The 14,278-nt window shown below is 41.3% G+C and overlaps 1 protein-coding gene across 1 annotated transcript in view; it reads left to right on the top strand.

The window, feature by feature from the left end:
- The first annotated feature begins 1,729 nt into the window (after nt 1-1,729).
- LOC131878067 (papilin-like) overlaps nt 1,730-14,278 on the top strand; it is a 51,823-nt gene continuing 39,274 nt past the window's right edge. Inside the window, exons 1-12 of the mRNA XM_059223968.1 lie at nt 1,730-1,832; nt 6,195-6,716; nt 7,170-7,320; nt 8,043-8,222; nt 8,286-8,354; nt 8,454-8,687; nt 9,596-9,859; nt 10,064-10,345; nt 10,726-10,952; nt 11,769-11,869; nt 12,535-12,656; nt 13,326-13,483. Coding sequence (XP_059079951.1) covers nt 6,310-6,716; nt 7,170-7,320; nt 8,043-8,222; nt 8,286-8,354; nt 8,454-8,687; nt 9,596-9,859; nt 10,064-10,345; nt 10,726-10,952; nt 11,769-11,869; nt 12,535-12,656; nt 13,326-13,483 — 2,195 coding nt within the window. The 5' untranslated portion in view covers nt 1,730-1,832; nt 6,195-6,309. The remainder of the gene's footprint in view (nt 1,833-6,194; nt 6,717-7,169; nt 7,321-8,042; nt 8,223-8,285; nt 8,355-8,453; nt 8,688-9,595; nt 9,860-10,063; nt 10,346-10,725; nt 10,953-11,768; nt 11,870-12,534; nt 12,657-13,325; nt 13,484-14,278) is intronic.

Genomic DNA, 14,278 nt, shown 5'->3' with positions numbered 1-14,278 from the left:
TTTATTTTTGACATACTTGCTTTAACAAAATGTTTCTTAACAAAATCACCTTATGAAGTTTAGCATGTTTTCAACAAGTTGTAAATAGTTCACCAATAATGTATTAGGTCTTCAAAAGAAATGGAATGCTTAAACACTCGTACTTTGGGGCTGCAAAACATTCCCGGAGCGAGGATCATACGAGGGCAAATCAACTCTAAAGAGGATAACTGTCATAACTTTTTAAGCAGAAGAGCCTATAAAATTTACTGCACAACATTTTTCAACCCAACACCTCCCCCCCCCACATCAAGGCATTCATGCAATCGGATGTGCCTAATTCTACGTACACAGACCTTGAGGTCTTTCAACACCCACTCCATCCACGTGTGTTCGCAGCTCGTTTTCGGTGTTCAAACGCATTCCAGAGAGTCTGGTTTTCAATTGAAGAACGAGCCAACAACCTTGGTCATCAAACGNCATTACGTTTTGCAATGAATTACGCTCTTGCTAGTCGTTGTCTACCATTCATAACGTAAGAACCCCTTTGTGTAACAATAATATGCATCGGTGATTCTAAGGCTTCACAAAGATAAGCAAATTGCCTCAAGCTTATCAAGATGCTTATTCAAAGCTGGAAAATGTCAAAGAAAATGGAACAGGGAGACAGCCGGCCAAATGGCATCAGCAGGCTAGATTTTCATTAGGTGTTTTGCCCAGTTATGCCCGGTTATAACATATATTATATATCCATAATCAAGACGAAATGTACCAGAATAATGACCTGAACCCGCATCAAGGCATTCATGCAATCGGATGTGCCTAATTCTACGTACACAGACCTTGAGGTCTTTCAACACCCACTCCATCCACGTTTGTTCGCAGCTCGTTTTCGGTGTTCAAACGCATTCCAGAGAGTCTGGTTTTCAATTGAAGAACGAGCCAACAACCTTGGTCATCAAACGGAGCTCACTTGGAAGCGAGTTGCACAAGTTGGTTATTTCTTTGATGAACTAGAAAGCAAGAATGAGGCGGAAAGTTCTCAATTGTTTCACAAGAGACGTCGAATCGATTTATCCTGGGTCATTTTGATGGAATCTAAGTGATCGATCCTCTTTAATGTTGGATCTCCCTCGTAGTTTGATAGCAAATGGACTAATTTGTATCTACTTTTCAGGAATCTCCTGTTCAAACAATATTTGAAACAAAAGTATGATCGGACAATGAGTTCATTTTTTTCACACAGATTCAAGCAAGTCTCCTTTCCTGTCACATTTGTACTCCTATTCATGTCTTTGTGACGGATTTTGTAACTAATACAAAGAATGTCATTTTTCAGTTTACACACGCTTAAATCTAAGTGTCAAACCACGAACTTCCGAAATTTTCAAAAGATAGTTTTCTGGTTTCCCAATTGAAACTTCACATCACATAACAAATTAATGCCTTCATGCATTGAATCCGCAGAATACATCAACAATAAACAAGCATGCCTTGAGCATTGAGAACACATGGGTAAATTTGTACTTAGCTTTAGTTCAGTCTGATAACGAGTACATAATATAAATGGGGGGTGTTTCTAGTGTTTCTAGCGTCCATTCCTGTCACCGATGGCATTTTTGGGTGCCAATTATTCACCGAGGTCATAGCAGTACATCACCCGTGCATGATGGGAGAAAATAGGGTCCCACTTTTGCACGACTTGATAAGACTTATGCGATATGAGTTGGATCCATAAATGGATGTTAAATCCATTCCAAGCCCGTCAGTTCATTTCCAAACCCAAGGAGTGGAACAGACAAGCTCTTGCAACATCAAATCACACAAAATTATCGGACGAGCCAAACTTAAAGGTAAATAGGTAGGATTTCCATTTGGCGTGCACGATTTGTAATCCATTTCATGGAACACTATGGGATGTGGGATACTAACTTCAAAGAGAGAAGATTGGCAAATGTGATCAGGGACGCGTGGGAACTTCTTGTCCTGGGAGTAATATTTTGCTTATGATTAGCCAGATTTTCTTGTTGTTGAAGTGAAAATAAGAAAACTCCAGAAAGAAAATTGATATATCGACATGTTCGAAGAGGTTGAGGAGTTGTTCTGGTTTTGATGAAATAATTGGTGTGACCTCGACGCGATCTCAATGGAGACAGACATTTTTGGAAACGAGCTCATTATCTCTCCCTTGATTTCTCTGCCGAGTTCATTCATTTTTGACGTCAATATTATTTTCCAAGGAATGGAGAATGTGGCATTGATTGAAGGACATGATCACAAGGGCGTACTATTCCTGTTAGAAAGGAGAATCTGTGTATGGATGACACACAACATATGTTCAAAGGAGGGAAGATATTCTTCATTTTGAAAGCGACAAGTGTACTTGGCTTGTCGAAAATATTGGGTTTGCTATTGATTAACCAAATACAGGGTGGCCAGAAATAACGGCAGTCTCACCTTTCTCTTTAGAAAACGATAAAAATTGAACGCAAACTTTCACAAGCAAAGGTTTCAACCTTGGCCATCTATCAAGGTTACACTCATTTTCCATTATCAAAGAGGCACAAGCGGGAAAACGAGTGCCGAGGGCTGTTTGGGCTGTCTTGGGAGACGAGTTTGGGCCATTGCGTTTTTTTCTTGCTTTTTTACATTACTATGGCCTGAATTATAAATGTTATAGTTTTGCATCAATAGCCGCTTTGTTACGCATTTCATTCAAAAATATTACTTGCCTGAAAAATATGTGCTTCATGCGCATTAAACTCGTTAAGTCGACGGAAGTGATTGCTGAATTGACTTGCGTTTGGCCCATCAAAAACTACAAACCAAAGATGACCAAAAGCCAGTTTTTAAAGCAAAGGATTTGAGAAATGTTTGTGCTATAATACTTAAATTGGATCTTTTTTAGATCGAAGATTCACTCCCTGGCTTTAAAAAACTGGGCTCTGGTTAGTTTATTTAACCACTTTAAACTTGAAATGCAGAGATTTTTCAAGCAGGAAGTATTTTGCTGCCCAGATGTTCACTTTTTGATTCAAAACTATAACATTCTTGATTGAAATAATGGTGGTGCTAAAAACGAAAAGAAATGCACAATCTTGCTCCTAGTCTCCTAAGACTGCCCAAACGGCCCATAACAATTAAATTACTACTGGCGGTAACAAAGTAATGAAACAATGTAAACCTTCAAAATCATTCCCAATTGTGATTGAGTTTGTCGTCTTGTGTACAATACACAAGAGGTTATGATGGGGGCAAATCAAAGCCATAACGACCAATAGGCCCTGCTCTCGGGCCTTGTTTTTTTCAAATCATTTTTTGCCATAATTTTTTGCCTCCCTGTAGACGTACGATTGAATCGGACTTCGATAGACATCAACACGGAAGCATATTTGGCGGTACGTGCGATAGAAATTGGGTTTTCAATTGATGTGTTTTACAATATCTAAATAGTCTTCAGGCAAGAGAGATTGTAGTGAAGACATTTGGGATAGTTGTACACGAAAGAGATAAGTTTTCGAAATTAGGATGTTACCGAATTGTCATCGAACTGTGCTTTGAATGAGTTGGCTTTCCTCTGGCAGTTCTTTGCTCCTATCAGAAGTTCATTCCATTGCCCCGCTGCCTTTAAGGTGAAGATGCTGCTTCGGTTGTCCAGTTTCGAACTTGGGATTGAGAGGTTATTTGCAGAGATTGGCCTGGTTTGGATGGAATAAATGGGGTGTACTTTCAAGTAACCTCAGGAATGAAAACATCTCTTTATGCCACCATCTGAGTGGCAGATTTCACGTTTTTCGTCATCTTAAGACTTTGGGAATGAAGGTGAAGTAAGATGTTTGGAAATTTGATTGGCATAGGGAGCCCTTAAGTTATTTCTAAGATCGAGGAGGAAGAATGCTGAATGAGGAAAAACACTTCGGAGAATTGCATAGAGAAATGACGGGAAAACATTCTTCCCTACCTTCGTCATTCTAGGCATGAGATTGAGAGGATAACTGTTAAAAAAATTGACCTATGATTTGTCTGTTGGATTGGTTAAAGTTGTAATTTGGCCTTTGTTGATCTGTTGCTGAGACACTTCATTGTTACGATGTCCCGTAAAAGGAGTTTTAGTGGCCCTTAGAAGAAGTGACTACAATCTAGCGATGATTTTGTCATTCCTAAGATAACCTAACTTTCATGTACATACAACTTATAGCCTTGGCGACTCGGCCGATTGGTTTATAATGCTTAATCTTGTTTGGGAAATCAAGAGTTTCCGCACATTACAATGAGCCGAAACGTAGGTCGACAGAATAAAACTGGTTTTGGAATCACAATAAGCAAATAAAGAAGAAAAAATCACCGGCAAAAATTAAAATTGATAATCATCCTCACGAGCCAAAGCAACCAATTGCCATCAATATAGAGCATCCAACCATAGACAATGTAGAGATTATGGCTAACATGCTTGGAGAACAGTTCTCTAGTGTGTTTTCAATTCCACAGAATTAAAGAGCAACAGCTCATAGCCCTAAAGATGAGTATGTCGAGATTGGCTAGTCAAGTTGAGCTATCAAATGAGCACAGATCAAGATGCTTCAGCATCCATCAGGCACTTGAGGCTTTCAAGTTCTCCTAGTCCTGATGGTGTGACATCTCAGTATCTGATGAGATGTTTCTCGTACTTGATGCGTTGCATCTTGGATCAGGGCATGTTTTTCTCCTCACTTAAGTTAGCTCATGTTGTTCCAATTTTAAAAGGGGAAGATAAGTCGCTCCCCAGTAATTATAGGCCGATTTCTCTCACTTCGAATATTGCGAAGGTGTTTAAGAAGATCATGAAGTTCAAACTTGTTGAATTTCTCGATATTCATGAAGTCCTTCCTCCTAGCCAGCACGGGTTCCGAGCACATTTTAGCACGGTTACCAAACTGATTGAGCATTTAGAGCAGGTCATTGAGGGATTGGAAAGGCACGAGTCAGTTGATGTCGTCTATCTTGATTTTGTCAAGGCCTTTGATAAAGTAGATCATGGTGTTTTGTTGAATAGAATTCATGACATTGGGATCCAAGGCAAGGTTCTCAATTGGTTGAAAAGTTTCATTCATGATAGGAAACAAATTGTTAAGGGATCCCTTAGTGACATACATGATGTCAAATCAGGTTTTCCCCAGGGTTCCATCCTAGGGCCCCTCCTTTTTATAATATTCGTTGCCCCGCTTCAAAAGCTTAGTATTACTGCCAGTCTCTCTTCTTATGCTGACGATACAAAGTTAGTTTCTAGTAGGAATGGCCAAGATTTCAATAACCTTGCAAAGGGTTGAGATCGAATCTACACTTGGTTTGACAAGAGTACTATGGCCTTGAGCGGAATTTCATTCCCTTCACCTTTGTGTCGACGCCATCAAACACTCTGCTTGTAAATTATAAATGATGGAGGTAAAGATATCAAGCAGAAGCCTACCTTTTAAATGCTCTTACCTCGAAGTTAAGGCTTGGACATTACTCAGAATGAGCATCCGCTCTCCACGCCGGTCAGCGTATTATCATACTGAATAACGTCCAAGCATCAAACTCCGAGGTAGGGCCCATAAGAAACTTTCCTCAGGTCTCGTCAATGAAAGATTTAGGGGTGGCTCTCCAAAATAATGGAAAGTTCGATGAGAATCTCCTGTTGAGGGAACTGTAGGCAAAACCTTTCAAACCTGTTGCTGTATTTATCAAACGATTCAGTCCGGAGATACTAACACATGCTAGCTCGGTACAAGTCGATTGTCCAGCCATCTTGAATATGCCTTGGACAAGTTTTTGACTGAAATTCCCCATCAACCTTAAATTCAAGGGCTAGCCTGATCTGCCAACTCTAATTCGTGGATCAGTTGTTATGCAGATGTAAAGCAAAATAAGATGTAATAGTATGTCATTTCGAACGGATAACAATATCATTCGCAGTAGCTATTTACCTATTAACACTAGTTTTAACCAATTTACAACAGCCTTGACTTCACCATACCAAAGGTGTATGATTTGGACACAATCTGAATACGGGGGGTAATGCCATCTTGAATCCCTCAATACTTGTTTATGATCCTTGACAAAGAATCAGTAGCTGGTCCACACCATGACCCAAATGCGATTAATTGTAATTATATCTTGTTATTGCAATTTTCATCACAAGTACTCCCTGTCTCAGCAATTGGGTCTAAGTCTCTTGTCCCTTCTTTTTTTTTCAGACTCTCATTTGTGGACGCTATGTCCTTGTGGATTTAGAACGAACCTTTTCTCCAATTTCGAGATCTTCAGAGCTTCCACTCCGGTCAGATCCCACGGTTTTGGACCCGAGTCACCATGCCCGGCCAGCGTTTAAGCTGGCTCGGTAGGTTCGCCCTCTGGACTCTTATGAGTGAAGCTCGGATCACTCTCAGTGATCCCAACAAGCACGCTCTCACGCCCGAAGAGCTCTTTGAGCTGGCTCAAATCCAAGCTCATGGATATCATCCTCATCAGGCTGTGTTTGTCCCACGGATCCGATCTCGACGGCAAGAACAGCCCACGCCTTATGTATACATTTCGGAGGAGGAACAAGAATCTGGTCCATGGAACGAGTGGTCCCAAAGTGCCGACTGTTCCCGAACTTGCGGTGGAGGAGTCCTGACCGAAGGTCGGTCATGTATGAACCCAAATCCGTCTGAATGTTTCGGTCCATCCAAACGTTATTCCTCTTGCAACACTCAGCCTTGCCCTAGGGGTTCCAGGTAAGGAAATTATGAGTATGTTTATGCTAAACCAAGGGCTAGGATTTGTGACTTAATGATGGGTCGGCTTCCTTTCGTTAATGAAAGCTGGTCCGTAGGGACTTTGCTTCATGGGCTCAGATTCGGGACTCTTCGTTCCAATGAGAATCGTTTCATTCTGAAAAGCTGCTATCAACGACTAGTGCGAGTACAAAAAGACCATTGTCTAGTATGTACTACAATACTCTTTTTTGATGAGTTCTTCTACCTAATGCAGTGGTTTTATCTTAATTAGATGCCCTCTAGTGCCTTAACAAATTCAAATGTGCTCTCTTAAAATACCTAACCATAATAGCCCGTGTACACTAGTAATAGCAATCGATGTTCGAAATGGAGATTAATGAGATAGAAAATGAAGATGGAAGCATGTTGCCATGTCAAGAGGCTTTTGAACAATTCGGTTTGACCTTGCAGGGACTTCCGGGAGGAGCAATGCTCCAATTTCAACAACGTGGCCTTTGAAGGGAAGATGTACCAATGGATCCCATATTTGAAAGCTCCCAGAAAGTGCGAGTTGAATTGCATGCCTAAAGGGGAGCGGTTCTACTACCGCCATGCTAAAACGGTGATTATCACAGTAAAAAAAATGTTATGGCAAATGTGCTTCGAGTATAGAGGCAACCAAAGGCACTAATTTTTGCTCGAAAATTGTTTTTGGTTTCCCCAATAGTGCACTCAAAGTGCGCTTGCCAATGGGGTTAACCAGTGACCTTATGTCCTATTTGACGCACCGGTTAGTGGAAGAGGTAGGTAAAAGCGTACTCATTTATAGACATATCATATGGCTTGGGGAAGGTTATGAAAGAACTATAGGTTCTTTGTTTGAGTTCCAATTGATTCGTATCAAATATTCTGGGAGGAAAATAAGATAACTTCCTCTTTTGGTTCTGTTCCATCGTTGGCTGTAATTGGATGAATGATTGGATTGATTCCCTCATTTGATTGATCAATCGGTGAGTAATCAAGGACTGTTTCTTATCTCAAGCAAAAGCAGTCTTTCAAATGAGGATTGCCGATTCGTTAGTTTTTAAACATAGTACGAGTTGGGAAAAGCCATTTCAAACCAGCCTTATCTTCAGTACACACTTTGGAACATCTTACAATTCCATTTACCCTCCAATGATGAAGTTCACCTTGAACTGACAATCTTCATTTGTTCCTAGAAGAGCGGAGTAAACCACGACTGCTGATTAAGTACATGAAAGGCAGACAATCTTGCCTCTCTTCCACTTCTTTCCATTTTCCACTAAAACCTACTTATTTCAATTTGTTCCCAACTCCTAAAAGGTGGTGGATGGAACATCTTGCGATATTGGTGATGGATCCCCACGGATTTGCGTGGCTGGTGAATGTCTCAAAGTGGGATGTGATGGCGTTTTGAACGGCAATCAGGTCGAGGACAAATGTCGGGTTTGCGGTGGGGATGGCACGGATTGCAACACCGTCATTGGAACATTGGACGAGGAGGTAACGATCCACGTGCTGAAGCGGAAAGTACACCTTTCATCGAATGATTGATTACCGTTACAGGAGTTGGTGATGGGCTATAATGATCTTCTGCTCATCCCAGTGGGTGCCACCAACATTAAGATCGTCGAGGTAAACAACGTAATGGATTTTGAATGGAGACTGGAATGAATCATTCTGAGAGTTATGGAACATTATAGTTTTCTTTCGACTTGTCCCATCTTGTTCCAGGCGAAGGCCTCGAACAACTATTTGGCTATTCGAAACATGTCTGGCCACTATTTCATCAACGGCAATTGGCGTGTGGACTTCCCCGGAGATTATGAAGTGGCCGGCACGACCTTTAAATACGAGAAAAAGCCCAAGGGCAAGGCCAGCACAGGAAGAACGGCCAAGCTCTTGTCCTTATTCGCTCCTGAGCATATGTCTGCATTGGGTCCCATCCAAGAACCACTTTACGTTGTGGTGAGTAAATTGATCCGAGATATTGTTTTCATATCTGATGGATGAACTGATAATGATATTGTGATGCTACTTCATGTCTCTTTTTGAATTCATGATTTAAAATGTGATTGCTGAAAACTGGTAAGTTTTTTTTTTTGGGGGGGGGGGGGGGGGGGGGAAGACCAAGGCAATATTGTACGATGCCATTTTGTAAGGGGATTTATTTGATCCGTGTTGTCAAGATAAGCATTTTGGATCGGAATTTCTAGATTTCAAGTGAAGAGATAATCTTTACTTGCGTCAGGAATCTGGGCTCCAAATTATAGACTGTGCAATCTTTAATGCTTTTAATCAGGATCGTTAAGCACCAATCTGAATCGGTCAATACGTGTTCTTGCATGTGCCACTTAATCTTAAAGATATGAGGTTATTTCCATCCTTCTTTCTGATGGGTAAATAGCAAGCTCAAGTTCAACCACCTGAATGCATTTTCAGGAGAATCATCTTTAAGTAGATACCTTCAACAGAACTCCCAATAAAAAAAAGGTTTAGAAAGGAAGAGTACAAAACTTCGGGCTGAAACAAATCCTTGAAATAAAGTGTGCTCAGAATGATTCATTCTATTAGGCCCATCAGCATTTTCTCGTCTCTTTGGAGGAACTTTAGAGGGATTTTGCAAGAATCCATTCAAATAAGTTGTCTTGGTGATCCGGAGTTCAGACAATTCCCCTCCAAACAACTCAATTTTCGTCTGAAATGGAAGCCCTCAAGCGACTGAAACCCACATTCCCTGACGATCAACCCGAATAAAACGCATCACTGTCGTTCGGCTATTATTTTCCTGGGCACATAATGGTGTCAAGCCACAAGCTCCATTTATTACAAAGAGGCCCTAGAACCCTTACTCATACGATGCTTGTCTCTTTCAGCTCCTGTCACAAGAAAAGAATCCGGGCATTGAATTTGAGTATAGCTTACCATCTGGGGCCGTGGCTGAAACTCCTCCCGAGGGTGACGGCTATGAATGGTCGTCTGGGGAATGGGATGAATGTGATGTACCTTGTGGTGGAGGAAATCGAGGACGGCAAGTCTTTTGTGCCCAGATGAGTTCCGTCGAGCGTGTGCCCGATTACTTATGTGAGGCGGCTTTGAAGCCCCCGACAAATGAGATCTGCAACACGGAGGCTTGTCGGGTGAGGGACATTTGAAATATGTGTTTACATTAATAGGATCCATTGGGCAGATGAAGAGGATCTGCCAACACAGTGGGGTAAAAGAATGGCAGGATATTTCCCAAGTTGGGACACGACTTCTTCATCTGTTCCAACATGCTCGCATACCTGCTACTGCATGTGCTTGGGACCATATAGTAAATAAATGTGTACGATTTGTTTAAGCCCACGTGGAAAACTGGCCCGTGGTCGGATTGCGAGGGATCATCCAATGGGACCACATCTGATGATCAGGAAGAAGGCAGTGGGGAAGGTGCCGAGTCGGCTAATTCCGATGCGTCTTGTCCGCTTCTGCAAGTCAGAAACGTATATTGTGCTCAAGTCGCCGGAAAAGGAATTTCCGCCGTAATTGACGAGTCCTTGTGTGAAGCGGGAGAAAAGCCTGTGGCACAAAAATCATGTAATGAAGACCTTGATGAGACTGCCACGGAGAGTGATGGCCCCAAGGTACGATTAAGCACTACTTACTATGGCATGGATACATACGTACGTAGTAGTAGTGTTGCAGGGGAGATCAGACAACGCCTACAAGGAAAAAAGAAAACCAAAAAACGTTTGTTTAGAGGAATGTACGAGTACAATTCTATCAGTCAAGTGATTCAATGATGCATTGACTAGGTTTTAGGCCGTAAGTTTAAAAGTTCCGATCATTTATGTATCGGTTGAACTCACAAAACCTCTCACTATAAGAGAGGCAAAGCAGAGCAAAAATTTCGCTTGAAATTTGATTTCTAATCAAAACAATGTACATACCCATGGCTGATTCTCCAATCTGTCTAGGTGACTCTGTATTTTTGCCAATCTGTTATGTTTTGCATTCTACACAGTTCCATGCGGGTCCATGGAGCGGATGTTCTGCTCTTTGTGGTGAAGGTGTCCGGAAACGAGCAGTGACTTGTTTTAAGATAGAAAATGGAACCAAGGCTGTTTTAGAGGATTCCGACTGTTCCACCTCGAAGCCCGAGGAGGAAGAGCCTTGTCAAGGCGAAACTTCGTCTTGCTCGATTCGCGATTGGGGTCGTTTCCGATTGGAGCGGATGTGGCGAAACCTGCGGTAAGTTCCATTTCCAGAGAATTCGTAGAGAATAAGGGAATCATTTCCACTAGTGATGGATCGAACATAAGTTAATGCTCTATATCAAATGATAAAGTTTAGAAGATTTGCTTTAATTACACGATATATGACGGGGAAACAAAACATTCCAAATTTCCGGCGTATTGGTTTGTTTTTTCACGGGCTTTTCTAACCGCTACAGGGAATTTAATCCCCAGTACTATTAAATGAAAGGTTATAATTCGTCTATTTATTACCTTTCAATTTTTATATATTTGGTCTACCAAAGAATTTGAGTTGGCAGACCGAGCCTAGTCCTTTAATGTAGGGTTGATCTGGAATGCTATCTAAAACTTTGTCCAAGTCTGACTTGAAGGATGCTACCGGATCAACAAGGCCTACGTATCTCCCAACGAATATGAGAAGGCAGCAAATTGAACAATGAAGGAGCCTGAGAAAGATGAGAAGTGGGCTTCATTGTTTTTACCACCTTGGATTCTCGAAATTGTATTGCTTTACATCATGACCATCTCCAGTTTTCAGATATCCCATCGGGTTGGAATGTGCATTGATGTAATAAATCAAGAGGTTTTTGTTGGTACAACAATAATTTTGAATACTTAAAAAAAAGTCTTCGATAATTGAACAGCAAGATCTAGGTCCTGCTCATCACTCTCAGGAGGCCAAAGACGTTTCAAATGAAGCTGAACGAGCTCGGGACATTAATGGAGCGTGGCCACCCGCCAGAATATTTCCCCGCCTCAAATTTAATTAGGATTCATAATTTGGACGGTGCAATATTTCCCATTGTTACAGAATCTGGAAAAGCGACTTGAAATGGCTGGACGTTAAGTTTATCCCTGTGAGCAATAGAAGCGGATTTCTTCAAAGTTTAAAGGGATTTGAAGAGGCCAGAGGCAGAAATGGGAAAAGAATATAAAAAAATTGTGTTAATTATCATGATTACAAATATAAAGGGTGGTCCATTAACTTGAAAAACACCAAAGATACATTGAGGACAGTTTTGACCCATCACTAGTGTCAAGGCCATGGGATTGGAATTGGAACCAAAGGGATTCGTCACAGTGGCTTGCTTTGCCATTTCACGGTGGTTACATTTCCTAACGGCTTGCGAGAGACTTTATCAATGTACCAAAGCTATTCAAACCAACTCTTTCTGGTCAGATATCTTTATCTTCGAAATGCAATTGGAACTTGTTGCTTTCTGCACAGTCTTAATATTTAAACAAGGCCGTTTGCTTCATTTTAACCTATAGTAGACATTGGAAAATCATGCATAAGTTGTATTCTGATCCGATAATTTTCCTCACAAAGAATCCACTTCAGCGAGACTTGTGTAGACTTCATTATCGTGGGAGAAACCTTGACATTCATGTTTCGATATGATTTGACATTCAAGGAGCTAGAAAATAGTTTGTTCATTAACATAACTTCTTTTACAACGCCACTCACAATGGGTCTTATTACAAAGTGTCACTCACAATAAGCAGAGTGTAACAATGAGGTACAATTGGGGACCAAGCTGGCACTGATGAATTCTGAACATGTGATTATGTTCCAGGTTTGTCCAAGGAGACTCGCGTTGCCTTTTGCAGCGATGCCAATGGTATGATTGGAAATGACACGGAGTGTGACAGCGATAAGCTCCCTCCACTAGATCAAGATTGTGCCGAGAATGTGGAGGTGAGTGGTCAAGACTAAGTCCTCCGGTTTCTCATTTGTACTCCCAGTAGATGCAAGTGCCATTTCCATGGATTTCAAGCTCCAACGACCTTGAAAATCAGGTTTAAGAATCGATATGCCGGACCCTCATTTAGATCCTTCTCTTGACGCATTACATGGGAGGAGGGATCTGAATTCTTTTCGAATTGGTTTGCCAGAATCAAAAGGTTTGGTCTAACCCGAGCGCCGTAGCCCGTAATCAAATCACGTCAATATTTAGTAGTGCTGGGGCGAGTCCGACAAAACTCGGACTCATACGAGTCCTTTAATTTTTTTGACTTTTTGCTAGACTCGTCGAGGCCGGACTCGAGGCCGGCAGAGGCCTCGAGTCTTTTACTAAAACCAGGTTTTGCAAATAGACTCGTCTTACGAAATTCTATAAAAAAAAGGAACGTTTTTCTTGACGAGTCCGACCAATTTCTCCAAAATTGAGTAAATTAAGTCTCGAGTCCAGACGCGCCCCAGGACTAATATCTCTTTTTTTTCGAAATTAATTTTCACAATCATTGTCTTCTGAGGTGAACATGCTACCTGGAGAAAATGAACGATTAAATAAATCTAACGTGATCATGGCACTCATGCCTCAATGTCCCCTTTGCACCTGGAAGCTAATTGTTATTCCATTTACAGCCATGTGACCCATCTTGGATCGCTTTTCAATGGAGTGAGTGCAGCAGCAAATGCTCTGGCATTAATGGAACGCAAACAAGGGATGTACTGTGTGTCTCAATGGAGGGAAATACCACTTTTTCCATTGTCGAGGACGATCAATGCAACGCTGAACTCAAGTAAGGTTTCATTTTGCCACGATCAAACTCAAGAGGTTAAGAAACAATTCCAAACAATAGGGGATGTCAAGTAAAGGAAATTCAAGGAAAAATGTGGTCGGCACCCTGATTTGGGGCATTTTGGGGAGAGAGAACTAAGACAAACATCACAGTCACGCGTTCACTTGACTAGCACTATAAAAGAACCTTTTCATCCTTGTAACGTTAGGCCATTACGAAACTCTGACAAGTGTCATTAATGTAACTTGAATTCTGGGAAATGTGGCAAACTTCGTTTCGACTAGTTTGCTTTGAGGACAACTTATAGTGTTTCGAGTTGACCGAGGATTTGGGAGGCTCTCAATTTAAGCGGAAAATTGTATTTGAGGCCAAATCTATCTTTGTAGAGCCTGCCTTTACACAGCAAATTGCGGGTCCCTGTCCCCATTTAGAAAGATCCAAGAGGGCTTTCCAAGTGTAACCTAATCCTTTGAAAGTCGTCTGGTTTTACCTGGGTCTTGGAAACTCAAGAGAGAGCAAAATTCCACCTTTTCTGTGGAATGAAGGTCGAAGGTCCAATCTAAACGAGTTCACTTGACGCGATCCTCTCTTAAGAACCTTTCCCAGGGGCACATTTGACCTCAGCAATCTTGTTTATGTAGCATATGGTTGGAACTCTTTCAGCTTTTTTTACGGTTTTCCGTTTCTAGAAGTACACTTCTTAGTACTGAAAGATTAAACTCTGCCATTGTTGATATTGAACTTGTAGCATAAGTTGTTTGGTTCTATCAAAAAATGGAAGTTAGCAGACCGCTT

This window comes from Tigriopus californicus, chromosome 3 (assembly GCF_007210705.1).
Source record: "Tigriopus californicus strain San Diego chromosome 3, Tcal_SD_v2.1, whole genome shotgun sequence".
Classification (NCBI taxonomy): domain Eukaryota; kingdom Metazoa; phylum Arthropoda; class Copepoda; order Harpacticoida; family Harpacticidae; genus Tigriopus; species Tigriopus californicus.
Note: the sequence above shows the minus strand (reverse complement) of the source record. Positions and strands in the feature narration are given on the sequence as shown.